At 42.7% G+C, this 12,861-nt stretch overlaps 1 protein-coding gene across 1 annotated transcript in view; it reads left to right on the top strand.

The window, feature by feature from the left end:
* LOC311139748 (lamina-associated polypeptide 2-like) overlaps positions 1-12,861 on the top strand; it is a 30,587-nt gene that overhangs the window by 16,412 nt on the left and 1,314 nt on the right. The window contains exons 2-5 of the mRNA XM_084174687.1: positions 3,229-3,346; positions 3,784-3,933; positions 4,167-4,282; positions 12,670-12,773. Of these exons, the coding sequence (XP_084030813.1) occupies positions 3,229-3,346; positions 3,784-3,933; positions 4,167-4,282; positions 12,670-12,773 (488 nt within the window). The remainder of the gene's footprint in view (positions 1-3,228; positions 3,347-3,783; positions 3,934-4,166; positions 4,283-12,669; positions 12,774-12,861) is intronic.

The following is a 12,861-nucleotide window of genomic DNA, read 5'->3' as shown; positions in this document are numbered from 1 at the left end:
CCTGAATGATCTGGAGAAGGTCTGTATGGAGGAGTGGGCCAAAATCCCTGCTGCAGTGTGTGCAAACCTGGTCAAGACCTACAGGAAACGTATGATCTCTGTAATTGCAAACAAAGGTTTCTGTACCAAATATTAAGTTCTGCTTTTCTGATGTATCAAATACTTATGTATGCAATAAAATGCAAATTAATTACTTAAAAATCATACAATGGGATTTTCTGGATTTTTGTTTTAGATTCCGTCTCTCACCGTTGAAGTGTACCTATGATAAAAATTACAGACCTCTACATGCTTTGTAAGTAGGAAAACCTGCAAAATCGGCAGTGTATCAAATACTTGTTCTCCCCACTGTACATGCATACAGTACCAGTCAAAAGTTAGGACACACCTACTCATTCAAGGGTTTTTCTTTCTTTTTACTATTTTCTACATTGTATAATAATAATGAAGACATCACAACTATGAAATAACACATATGGAATCATGTAGTAACCAAAAAAGTGTTAAACAAATCAACATATATTTGAGATTTGAGGTTCTTCACATAGCCACCCTTTGTCTTGATGACAGCTTTGCACACTCTTGGCATTCTCTCAACCAGCTTCATGAGGAATGCTTTTCCAACAGTCTTGAAGGAGTTCCCACATATGCTGAGCACTTGTAGGCCGCTTTTCCTTCACTCTGCGGTCCAATTCATCCCAAACCATCTCAATTGGGTTGAGGTCAGGTGATTGTGGAGGCCAGGTCATCTTATGCAGCACTCCATCACTCTCCTTGGTCAAATAGCTGTTACACAGCCTGGAGGTGTGTTTTGGGTCATTGTCCTGTTGAAAAACAAATGATAGTCCCATTAAGCGCAAACCAGATGGGATGACGTATCGCTGCAGAATGCTGTGGTAGCCATGTTGGTTAAGTGTGCCTTGAATTGTAAATAAATCACAGACAGTGTCACCAGCAAAGCACCATCACACCTCCTCCACAATGCTTCACTGAACATAAATATAAACGCAACATGCAACAATTTCAGAGATTCTACTGAGTTACTGTTTTATATAAAGTAATCAGTCAATTGAAATAAAATCATTAGGCCCTTTTCTATGGATTTCACATGACTGGGCAGGGGTGCAGCCATGGGTGGGCCTTGGAGAGCATAGGCCTACCTACTTGGCAGCCAGGCCCAGCCAATCAGAATGAGTTTATCCCCACAAAAGGGCTTTATTACAGACAGAAATACTCCTTACTTATTTTTGTTCAGCAAAAAAAAAGTAAAAAGACGTACAAAATAATGAAAGACAAATATTTATTTGGAATGTCTATCGCATTACACATTCAGTAATGACAGCATTCACTTTCCAAACTGTGTTTATTGCACAATTTTATTTTGACATTTGAGAAAGGCAAACTGGCAGCTGCAACCAACCATAGATATATAATCCATAGATGAGAGTTCCCATTCTAGTCAAGACTGGCAGCCATTGCTAATGTACCCATGAGTTTAACAGTCAAAACCCTTCTATGGATTATATGTCTATGCCCACAATGCAACAAGCTGTTTCACATATGGAAGGAAAAAAGTGCTTGTGCATTGATAAGCACACCAAAGACGGCATTAACGATAAGTAATAAAATAAAGACTGCACTTCTAAAAGCCTATTTCACACCAAAGCCTGCTGAATTTGCAAGATCACTTTTCTTTGATTTTGGCACAAATGAAAATGTGGCACTGACTTGCACATTGATTGATGTTTCAGCATTGTCTCAATTTAAGAGTTCTTCATTCGACTACCCATGTGTGACATGCATGCGTAGTTACAAGCCTGCTAGAGTTAGCGGCAGGTGGATGAACAATATCCACCGCAGTAGTACGGATGAAGCCTGACCTGGAATGTGACGCTAACTGAAGCTGGCTTGCTTTATAAAAGCCTGGGTAGATCTAGCTTGCTTCGTAGTATACCACTGTTTGATCTCTGGTTCTTTGTTTACCACCTTTGATGGTTGAGTTGTTCAGCCAGCATGTAGCATACAATGTGGAGAGTATTGTTGTTTAGGTTATCTCTGTGAATATCTACAGGAGGAAATCCCTTCGTCCTCAGGGCAAGGCGGACACACTACGTGGATAGAGGCAATCGTGTCTAATGTACACTGAGTGTACAAAACATTTAAGGACACCTTCCTAATATTGAGTTTGTCTGGGCATGGACTCTACAAGGTGTCAAGCATTTCACAGGAATGCTGGCCCATGTTGACTTCAATGCTTCCCACAGTTGTGTCAAGTTGGCTGGATGTCCTTTGCGTGGTGGACCATTCTTGATAAACACAGGAAACTGTTCAGCTTGAAAAACCCAGCAGCGTTGCAGTTCTTGACACAAACCGGTGCTTGACACCTACTACCATACCCCGTTCAAAGGCACTTAAATATTTTGTCTTGCCCATTAGCCCTCTGAATGGCACACATACACAATCCATGTTTCAAGGCTTAAAAATCCTTTGTTAACCTTTCTCCTCCCCTTCATCTACACTGATTTGAAGTGGATTTAACAAGTGACATCGATAAGGGATCATAGCCTTCACATGGTCAGTCTGTCATTGAAAGAGCAGGTGTCCTTAATGTTTTGTACACTCAGTGTATATGATGCATGTCTTGCGTTAGCAAACATATATTTCTGATGATTCAATCTAAGCAGTGACTTGTTTCTTTACGAACAGAGTTTATCAATCTCACAATGGTTTAGGTCAGGAGATGGCTTTTAAACTAGCTCTGCTGATTATTAGTGTGTGATTAGAAACCTGTTATGGGGTTTAACATCTGTGGTGTTGCTTGCTAAAGCAGCCCAGGGAGCTGGGTAAAGCATACACTAATCCAAAGATCAGTCAACGCACACACACAAACACACACACTGCAGATTTACAAAACCAATACAAAGAGGTCATCTGGACATTCCAGTTTGTGGATTTCAAATGTTAAACCCTGTAATGTTCAGGCATGTTCAGTAGCACAACAGGGATTTCTTTGCTTTGCTTCTTTGGATTTGTGTTTAGGCGAGCTTCAGCACAAATCGAATCAAACCTTTTATCTGAAGTGCATTAAAGGAACTCAAATAAATATAATTACTAGAATGGGCATTCCCATTCAAGTCATCGTTCGGTGATGGGTGTTAGGCTAATTCTGTGACTATAGATCACTTCACATGTTACACCAATCTGACCTCTGTGATCCCTCTTTCACAGAAAGCCACGAGGAAAACAGACAAGCCTCGGCCGGAGGACCTGGATGTGACTGAGCTGACCAGTGAGGGCCTGAAGGACGAGCTGCTCAAGTATGGAATCAACGCAGGACCCATCGTGGGTGAGTCAGTCAGTCTGCTAGTTCCTTTTTGAAGGCATTGTTTTTAGAAAACATTGGGTTCATTCTGTGTTATTATCAAGTGTTATCTGTGTTATTGACTGTTATTACATGTTGATTGTATGGTAGGTGGAATATGTATGTAACTTTGCTGTGCTCCTGTGTCCAGACCATGTAAATACAACTAATTGGTTAAATTTCTTTGGTCCAGACATATAATGCCTTCTATATTTCTGCAGAAGGGAATTAATTGAGTTGTATTGAATTTATTTTAATAATGGCCATTTATTGTTGCAGTCTTAATTTGTTTATTAATAAAGTTGTGTTGAATTCATTTGAAAAATGTCTGAACTTTTGACAGCCTCCACCCATAAACTGTATGAGAAGAGGGATTAATATAGTTCTATTGAATTTATTTGAATGTCTTGTTGTCATGGCAGCCTCAACCCGTAACCTGTATGAGAGAAGGCTCCAGAAGCTGTTGGACCAGGGTCCTCCTGAGACCGTGACTCTACCGGTGGTCATCACTCAGGTAGACAGCAACCACAACAGCAAATCTGACTCAGACCGCTACAGCGACAAGGAGGAAGGTAAGAAACGTAACACTCAGTCATCCTCTTTCTTAGACCAGGTTTATTACAGATTCAAATCAGATTCATCTCGGCAGTTGCACATTAGATTACACATGATATCCTTTTTTCTGAGATGCCTACTTGCAAACCAAATTGGCCCTCTGGGATAATACGAATCATGGATTGATTGGTTGGTTAATAGACTGACTGACAGAGCATGACATTGATGGAAATTGTGTGTATGTGTTTAGAGGTGACGACAGTCCCAGAACCAGAGCCAGTCACAGTCCCCGTGGTGGAGAGACCTGTCAGAAGCAGAGGGAAGACCCCAGTCACCACCAGGACCCGCAGCAGCCAGCACAACCGGGTGAGTCCCTCTTTATTTTATTATCTTTATTTAATCAGGGGACAAAAGCACATCCTCACGCTAGGCCAACCTCATGGTTTGCATTCCTTCAAAGCTCGCCATACAGAATGTGTTGAAATCTGAGTTAAATAGCATGCATATCTCAAGCTGTGATTTGTCCCCAAGTGCTACACATTTGGCAATGATTAGTAGTCACATTAGAGGCTATAAGATGCGCAGCGGCACATCTGGGGTCGATTAAACCTGTCTCTAATATATTATTTGAGAGAGAGGAAGTGTGTCCTTTATGAGACGCCTATAGGGGTGAAAATTACATGTCTGTGGAAAACGAAGCACCGAATGTGTCTGTCTGAAGGACGCTCTCTGTGTCTGTCTCTGTGTGTCTGTCTGCTGGGAGTTAGTGCAGCAGGCTTTGATTTCAGATCCGGCCACATGAATTAGATTAGCTTGTTTTCTCTAAGGCCACTGGGTGCCTCTAGTCCACTATTTATTTTCCCTCTCTTTCACACTCTATCCCTCTTTCATTCTTTCCTTACAAGAACATACTTAAAGCCCTTGCTTATTTATTTTTTTTAATCACAACTCCTACTATGCAAAACCTAGCGTTTTAGTGTTTTTATATTTTCAAGCCCTTTTACTTATCTCCTCCTGGTTTCTTGATACTCTGGGAGGTGTTGGTGCCATCTGGTGTCGAAATCCAGAGCGTTCCAGATGGTAACCTACTCAACTGAAGCTGTGGATATTATAACCACATTAAAGGGATGGTTTGAGATTTTGTAAGTGAAGCCCTGTATCTACTACCCCAAGCTAGCTGTGCGCTTCCAGTCATGAGCTAACTCTAATTAGCATTGTCTCGCACCTCTAACTTCCTTCATACTGGACGCATAGACAGAATGGTATCCCAGAGTTCATCTGACTCTGGGGAAGTCGATGGGCTTCATTGCCAAAATCTCAAACTATCCCTTTAAAGCATGTGTGTGCACTGCCAACTTTACTCACTGAAGTTGTGGACTTGGCTTTGTAAGGTGTGTTCGTGAAGAGGTGGAAGGTCGGGTGTTCTGAGAAAAGTGTGTGTTTAGATCTATGCTCCAGACGATGATGATGATGATGATATTGAGGAAGAGCATCCTGTGTTAAACATAAAGAGACCATCGAGGAGGTTGTATCGTGGAGTCGACCAGATGGTCCCTGCCAGCGATGATACTGTAATATACACTGAACCTATCCATCTCCCTGGGTTTGTGGTGCACTGGAGAAGTGTTTAGCTTGATAATTACAATTTTTTGTGGATGGTGTTAGTCATGTTATATATTTTAAGGTTTATTTGTAATTGTACACATTTGCAGCTAAAAGCTGAATTGCAGCATACATAGGCCTAAGTAAGTAAATAAAATAATTAGATGTAGTATACGATTAGTTAAGCAGCATTAAGCAGTCTCACAAAGTAAGGCATAGACCAATGTCTTCACTCACTGGGTTCTCTACAACCACTATTGAATAGCATGTCTCACCTTAAGGCTAGCTGCCTGATTGCCTCCAGTATTACGCCGCCTCCTCATCATCCTCCTCCTGCTCCAGGATGTCTCTGAGCTATCAGCTGGTGAGGTAGTTCTTCCCCCTCCCAGAGAGGCAAAGACCAAGGGACCTCTGCTTCTGGTGGGTTTGTCATCAATGGACATGGGTTTGTGATGTCCTCTATTTAACTTCCCTTCGCCTCTCTCTCCCCGTTTGTCATGTTCCAGGAAGTCCCTAAGGAACCTAAGCCTATACTGACAGACAAGCCAAGCTCTAAGCCCTCTCCCTTACTGCAGGGCCTAGCCCATGCCCAGTCCCAGTCCACTAGGACTTACCATCAGGAGGTTGTTCTAACAGCCACGGCTGAGTCTCCCTCACCCAGACAGACTCAGGTACCTGTAGGTTCCCAGCTCAGGTGGTGGGGTTCACTATGGTTACTTGTCACTCACTGGTGCTATGAATGGTTGTTGTGTTCAAGGCACATAGTCACAGTGGTGTCTCATAGTCATAGTAAGATATGTGGGACTGTGCCATTTTGGATATATTTGTTTTCTTATTGCCAAACCTTAATGTTGAAGAGCCACTCACCCACCTGATGTTTTGGCTATTTAGTCTAGTACTCTAAAGTCTCTACTGTGTCTGACCCTCCTCAGTCTGTCCCTGACGAGCCTTCTCCCTGAATGTGAATGCTGCTGTGCTCTGGGTCCCCAAAGCCAAACCCAGCAGCCCCCCAGTCAAGACCCCCAGGCACGGTGTCCCTGAAGGCCACAGAGGTCCGGAGAGCCACCGCTCCCTCACTCCCTGGCAGACTAGTAGGAAGGTGCTTTCCTTGCCTCCCTCACTTACTGGGAGATAGAAATAGCCTTTTGGTCAATCACTAGGAAATATAAATGATTTGTTCCGTTTTAACAATGGTTTGTTAGTCTACATTTTTATGTATACATTTGTGTGTGGGCATACTTTACTAACTTTGTTGGTTTTGATGTGCTTCTCGCCTGTGCGACTTAACGTTAACTACGGAGAAACAAAACAATGTAATCAGATAGTCGAGAGCGCCTGCTTCTTCAGAATCGGGATGTCTGTCCCAAGATGGAATGGGTTTCAAGTGAGGTGTGGCATTAGATTAGATTGAGTTTATTAGTCACATGTACAGGGACGCAGATGTAATTGCAGGGTACAGTGAAATCTCATGCTCTGGGCTCTAACAGTGCAGGTCAAAAGAAATTAAAAATAAAAGAGAAGTGAATAAAAGAAAAATATGGATAATAATATACACAATAATAATATACAACTGTAGCAATGATAAATGACCGTTGGGTGGTGGGGGCAGGGGAAGAGTCCGTTGGGGAATGTCCATAGGGGGAGCAGCAGGGAGGGAGTGAGAAGTGAATGGAACAGTAATATATTTTATATATATATATATATATACACACACTACCGTTCAAAAGTTTGGGGTCACTTAGAAATGTCCTTGTTTTCGATAGAAAATCATCTTTTGGTCCATTTTAAAATAACATCAAATTGATCAGAAATACAGTGTAGACATTGTTAATGTTGTAAATGGCTATTGTAGCTGGAAACTGCTGATTTTTTATGGAATATCTCCATAGGCGTACAGAGGCCCATTATCAGCAACCATCAGTCCTGTGTTCCAATGGCACGTTGTGTTTGCTAATCCAAGTTTATCATTTTAAAAGGCTAATTGATCATTAAAAAGCCCTTTTGCAATTATGTTAGCACAGCTGAAAACTGTTTAGCTGATTAAAGAAGCAATAAAACTGGCATTCTTGAGACTAGTTGAGTATCTGGAGCATCAGCAGTTGTGAGTTCGATTACAGGCTCAAAATGGCCAGAAACAAATAACTTTCTTCTGAAACTCGTCAGTCTATTCTTGTTCTGAAAAATGAAGCCTATTCCATGCGAGAAATTGCCAAGAAACTGAAGATCTCGTACAACGCTGTGTACTACTCCCTTCACAGAACAGCGCAAACTGTCTCTAACCAGAATAGAAAGAGGAGTGAGAGACCTCGGTGCACAACTGAGCAAGAGGACAAATACATTAGTGTCTAGTTTGAGAAACAGACGCCTCACAGGTCATCAACTGGCAGCTTCATTAAATAGTACCTGCAAAACACCAGTCTCAACATCAACAGTGAAGTGGCGACTCCGGGATGCTGACCTTCTAGGCAGAGTTGCAAAGAAAAAGCCATATCTCAGACTGGCCAATAAAAAGAAACTATTAAGATGGGCAAAAGAACACAGACACTGGACAGAGGAAGATTGGAAAAAGTGTTATGGACAGACGAATCGAAGTTTGAGGTGTTCGGATCACAAAGAAAAACATTTGAGATGCAGACCAAATGAAAAGATGCTGGAGGAGTGCTTGATGCCATCTGTCAAGCATGGTGGAGGCAATGTGATGGTCTGGGGGTGCTTTATTGGTGGTAAAGTGGGAGATTTGTACAGGGTAAACGGGATCTTGAAGAAGGAAGGCTATCACTCCATTTTGCAACGCCATGCCATACCCAGTGGACAGCGCTTGATTGGAGCCAATTTCCTCCTACAACAGGACAATGCTCCAAACTATGCAATAACTATTTAGGGAAGAAGCAGTCAGCTGGTATTCTGTCTATAATGGAGTGGCCAGCACAGTCACCGGATCTCAACCCTATTGAGCTGTTGTGGGAGCAGCTTGACCATATGTAAGTGCCCATCAAGCCAATCCAACTTGTGGGAGGTGCTTCAGGAAGCATGGGGTGAAATCTCTTCAGATTACCACAACAAATTGACAACTAGAATGCCAAAGGTCTGCAAGGCTGTAATTGCTGCAAATGGAGGATTCTTTGACGAAAGCAAAGTTTGAAGGACACAATTATTATTTCAATTAAAAATCATTATTTCTAAACGTGTCAATGACTACATTTCCTATGCATTTTGCTATATTTTCTATTCAAACTCATTTCATGTATGTTTTCATGGAAAAGAAGGACATATACATACATACATACATACATACATACATACATACATACATACATACATACATACATACATACATACATACATACATACAGTGGGGAGAACAAGTATTTGATACACTGCCGATTTTGCAGGTTTTCCTACTTACAAAGCATGTAGAGGTCTGTAATTTTTATCATAGGTACACTTCAACTGTGAGAGACGGAATCTAAAACAAAAATCCAGAAAATCACATTGTATGATTTTTAAGTAATTAATTTGCATTTTATTGCATGACATAAGTATTTGATCACCTACCAACCAGTAAGAATTCCGGCTCTCACAGACCTGTTAGTTTTTGTTTAAGAAGCCCTCCTGTTCTCCACTCATTACCTGTATTAACTGCACCTGTTTGAACTCGTTACCTGTATAAAAGACACCTGTCCACACACTCAATCAAACAGACTCCAACCTCTCCACAATGGCCAAGACCAGAGAGCTGTGTAAGGACATCAGGGATAAAATTGTAGACCTGCACAAGCCTGGGATGGGCTACAGGACAATAGGCAAGCAGCTTGGTGAGAAGGCAACAACTGTTGGCGCAATTATTAGAAAATGGAAGAAGTTCAAGATGACGGTCAATCACCCTCGGTCTGGGGCTCCATGCAAGATCTCACCTCGTGGGGCATTAATGATCATGAGGAAGGTGAGGGTTCAGCCCAGAACTACACGGCAGGACCTGGTCAATGACCTGAAGAGAGCTGGGACCACAGTCTCAAAGAAAACCATTAGTAACACACTACGCCGTCATGGTTTAAAATCCTGCAGCGCACGCAAGGTCCCCCTGCTCAAGCCAGCGCATGTCCAGGCCCGTCTGAAGTTTGCCAATGACCATCTGGATGATCCAGAGGAGGAATGGGAGAAGGTCATGTGGTCTGATGAGACAAAAATTGAGTTTTTTGGTCTAAACTCCACTCGCCGTGTTTGGAGGAAGAAGAAGGATGAGTACAACCCCAAGAACACCATCCCAACCGTGAAGCATGAAGGTGGAAACATCATTCTTTGGGGATGCTTTTCTGCAAAGGGGACAGGACGACTGCACCGTATTGAGGGGAGGATGGATGGGGCCATGTATCGCGAGATCTTGGCCAACAACCTCCTTCCCTCAGTAAGAGCATTGAAGATGGGTCGTGGCTGGGTCTTCCAGCATGACAACGACCCGAAACACACAGCCAGGGCATCTAAGGAGTGGCTCCGTAAGAAGCATCTCAAGGTCCTGGAGTGGCCTAGCCAGTCTCCGGACCTGAACACAATAGAAAATCTTTGGAGGGAGCTGAAAGTCCGTATTGCCCAGCGACAGCCCCGAAACCTGAAGGATCTGGAGAAGATCTGTATGGAGGAGTGGGCCAAAATCCCTGCTGCAGTGTGTGCAAACCTGGTCAAGACCTACAGGAAACGTATGATCTCTGTAATTGAAAACAAAGGTTTCTGTACCAAATATTAAGTTCTGCTTTTCTGATGTATCAAATACTTATGTCATGCAATAAAATGCAAATTAATTACTTAAAAATCATACAATGTGATTTTCTGGATTTTTGTTTTAGATTCCGTCTCTCACAGTTGAAGTTTACCTATGATAAAAATTACAGACCTCTACATGCTTTGTAAGTATGAAAACCTGCAAAATCGGCAGTGTATCAAATACTTGTTCTCCCCACTGTATATATATACGCTGTAACAATGATAAATGTCCTGTGGGTGGGTGAAGGAAGCGGGGAGAACAGGCCATGGCTTGGGTCACCGATTTATCTTCTCTGCCTGCTAACAGGCAGATGGAGGAAGTAGGGTGTCCAATCAAAAACGCATATTTTGACCAATTGGTAAATTAATATGGTAATTGTTGATACTCATAGTTCAAACCTCATGTCTCTATCATAATCTGTTCAAAAGTTATTGTCGGATGGCCCAAATTAGGGTGACTAAATCAATGGAGGCCAGAGAAAAAAGTGGTCATAACCAGGAAAATAGCATTGAGTCAGCTAGGCTGGTTGCTGTGCGAGAATTGAAGCTAAACTGAACAGGTTCGCTGTTGAACTCATCTTTCTTCCCGAATCTGGAGGACATAAAACAATATAGAGATGGATATCATTTTTGAGACATGACAGAAGATCTCACAAAAACAAGCATATCTCTGTGAAATGAATTTTATTTTCAATGCCTTTTAAATGTATCGTTTCATGCTAATTTAGCTTTTTGCGACCCGCAGAAACATCTTTGCAGACAAACACTACAACGTGTAAAATCCTCAAAAGTTCCTGCGAGAAAGCGGCACCGCTCTGTCAACGGAGCTCGGTGCTTATCGGATGTATTAGGTTACGAAATCCAACTTTTTGGATATAATGTTAGATGTCATGTTAGAGAAAGACCCCACTGAACGATTCAGAACATGAAGAATCATATCTGTCTTGGTAAAATGCATTTTATAAAATAAGGAAGTGAAAGTTCATCACCAAACCGTGTTTTCACTCACTCTGGGCGGAGTGGGTGGACACCCTAGAGCAGGGTTACCTAACCCAGGAACAGGGTTGGGCAGTCCTGCCCTAGAGGAAGCCAAATGAGGGGTGTGGCAAGAGATACAGCGGAAACCAAAAAAGAAGAGAGGAAGTAGGGGGGACTGAGAGTCAACTTAAGGAACTATGGAAGGTATTCCCACCGCTCCCTTTTATAGTTCTAGCTAGCTAGTTCCGTTCCAATGGGCATACCTTGACGCCAGCCTGATTTGGTTTACTGAACATGGTTGGTTGAATTGATTGTCTTCGAACTGAGTTTGGATGAGTTCGGAACAATACCTACCATGTGTAAATGGCGAGTGCAGCACAAAGCAAAACACCTCGACTGTTTCAATTCGATGGACAAGTTTGACCTCTGGTGTAAGGAGAACTTCCTGGAAGATTTTTCTGCCACCAAGACCAAAGACCTTTTCATCCACTTCGAAAATCTATTCTCGTGACTTGTATAATGTTTGTATCAGTCTTGTGTGTGTATTGTTTATCTAATCCGAAATCCACAACTGGTCTTTCCCCTCTGTGAAAAAATAAAGCCATTCTCTTCTATTCTACTTCTAGCTGTGCTGTGAGGAGGATGGTGGTCTTCCTCTCACTCTGACTACTAAAGCTCCCAGTCATGAGCCAACCTCCCTACTCAATACAGCTCTTATGGAGGTCTGTTTTCCTCACAATGGTTTGTTGTGGTGGCACCTGGAAATTGGAACTTAATTGTGGAGTGAAAGTGATCTCACTGTTTTTCCTCAGACATGGTATAGTTGTAAACATATGGGTGATGATTATGAATGGGGCTACTGTAGTGTGTGTGGCACACATCTGTCTGCCTGTACTAGTACACTGCCCTGCCCCCCCCCCCCCCCCCCCCCCCCCCCCCCCCTAAAAAAACTCCAACCTAAGTGGAAACAGCAGAAAAACACCCCCTTCCTCTCCTCAGTCACCCCAGTGAGGGGGCAGGGCAGTGTCACCTCCAGCACCATGGGTACAAAAGTAATCCATTGCTATGCCTTATGCATGTATCACCCAGGGTCTGTGCTGGTTCGTTTGTCAAGGCGGTATTATTCACAAGACAAGGTAATGGTGTTTGTGGTCAAATGGGTTGGTCACAAGCCTTAGGTTTACTGGTGGTGTGGTCACATGGGCATAGGACTGCAACAGGGCCACCTAATGGTCTTTAGGTGTAACACACTCTAGCCTATTCCAAAAATAATACCCCTCTAGCCCTTATCTGAATGTGGCGGTTTTGGCAATGACTTTGTAACACGCAAGTGGAACAATGTCTCATCCTAACCCTAATCGCTCCGTGTCGGCCTCAACGTTTAAAGAATGTGTACTAAAATAAGTGTGTTGCAGGTGGAGAAGATAGCAACTGGTGAGCAGACACCCAGCAGAGTGGACGAGAAGGATGTCCTCAAGGAGATGTTCCCCTACGAGACCAACACTCCAACAGGAATCAAGTAAGACACACACGTTATTCTATCAACATACAAAAACTTTAATAAATCCTTGCTATATCTGGCAGACTGCCACCCACAGTCTTGTCAT

Source organism: Coregonus lavaretus (genome assembly GCF_964263955.1).
Source record: "Coregonus lavaretus genome assembly, chromosome: 13".
Taxonomy (NCBI): Eukaryota; Metazoa; Chordata; class Actinopteri; order Salmoniformes; family Salmonidae; genus Coregonus; species Coregonus lavaretus.
This window is presented reverse-complemented; position numbering and strand designations above follow the sequence as displayed.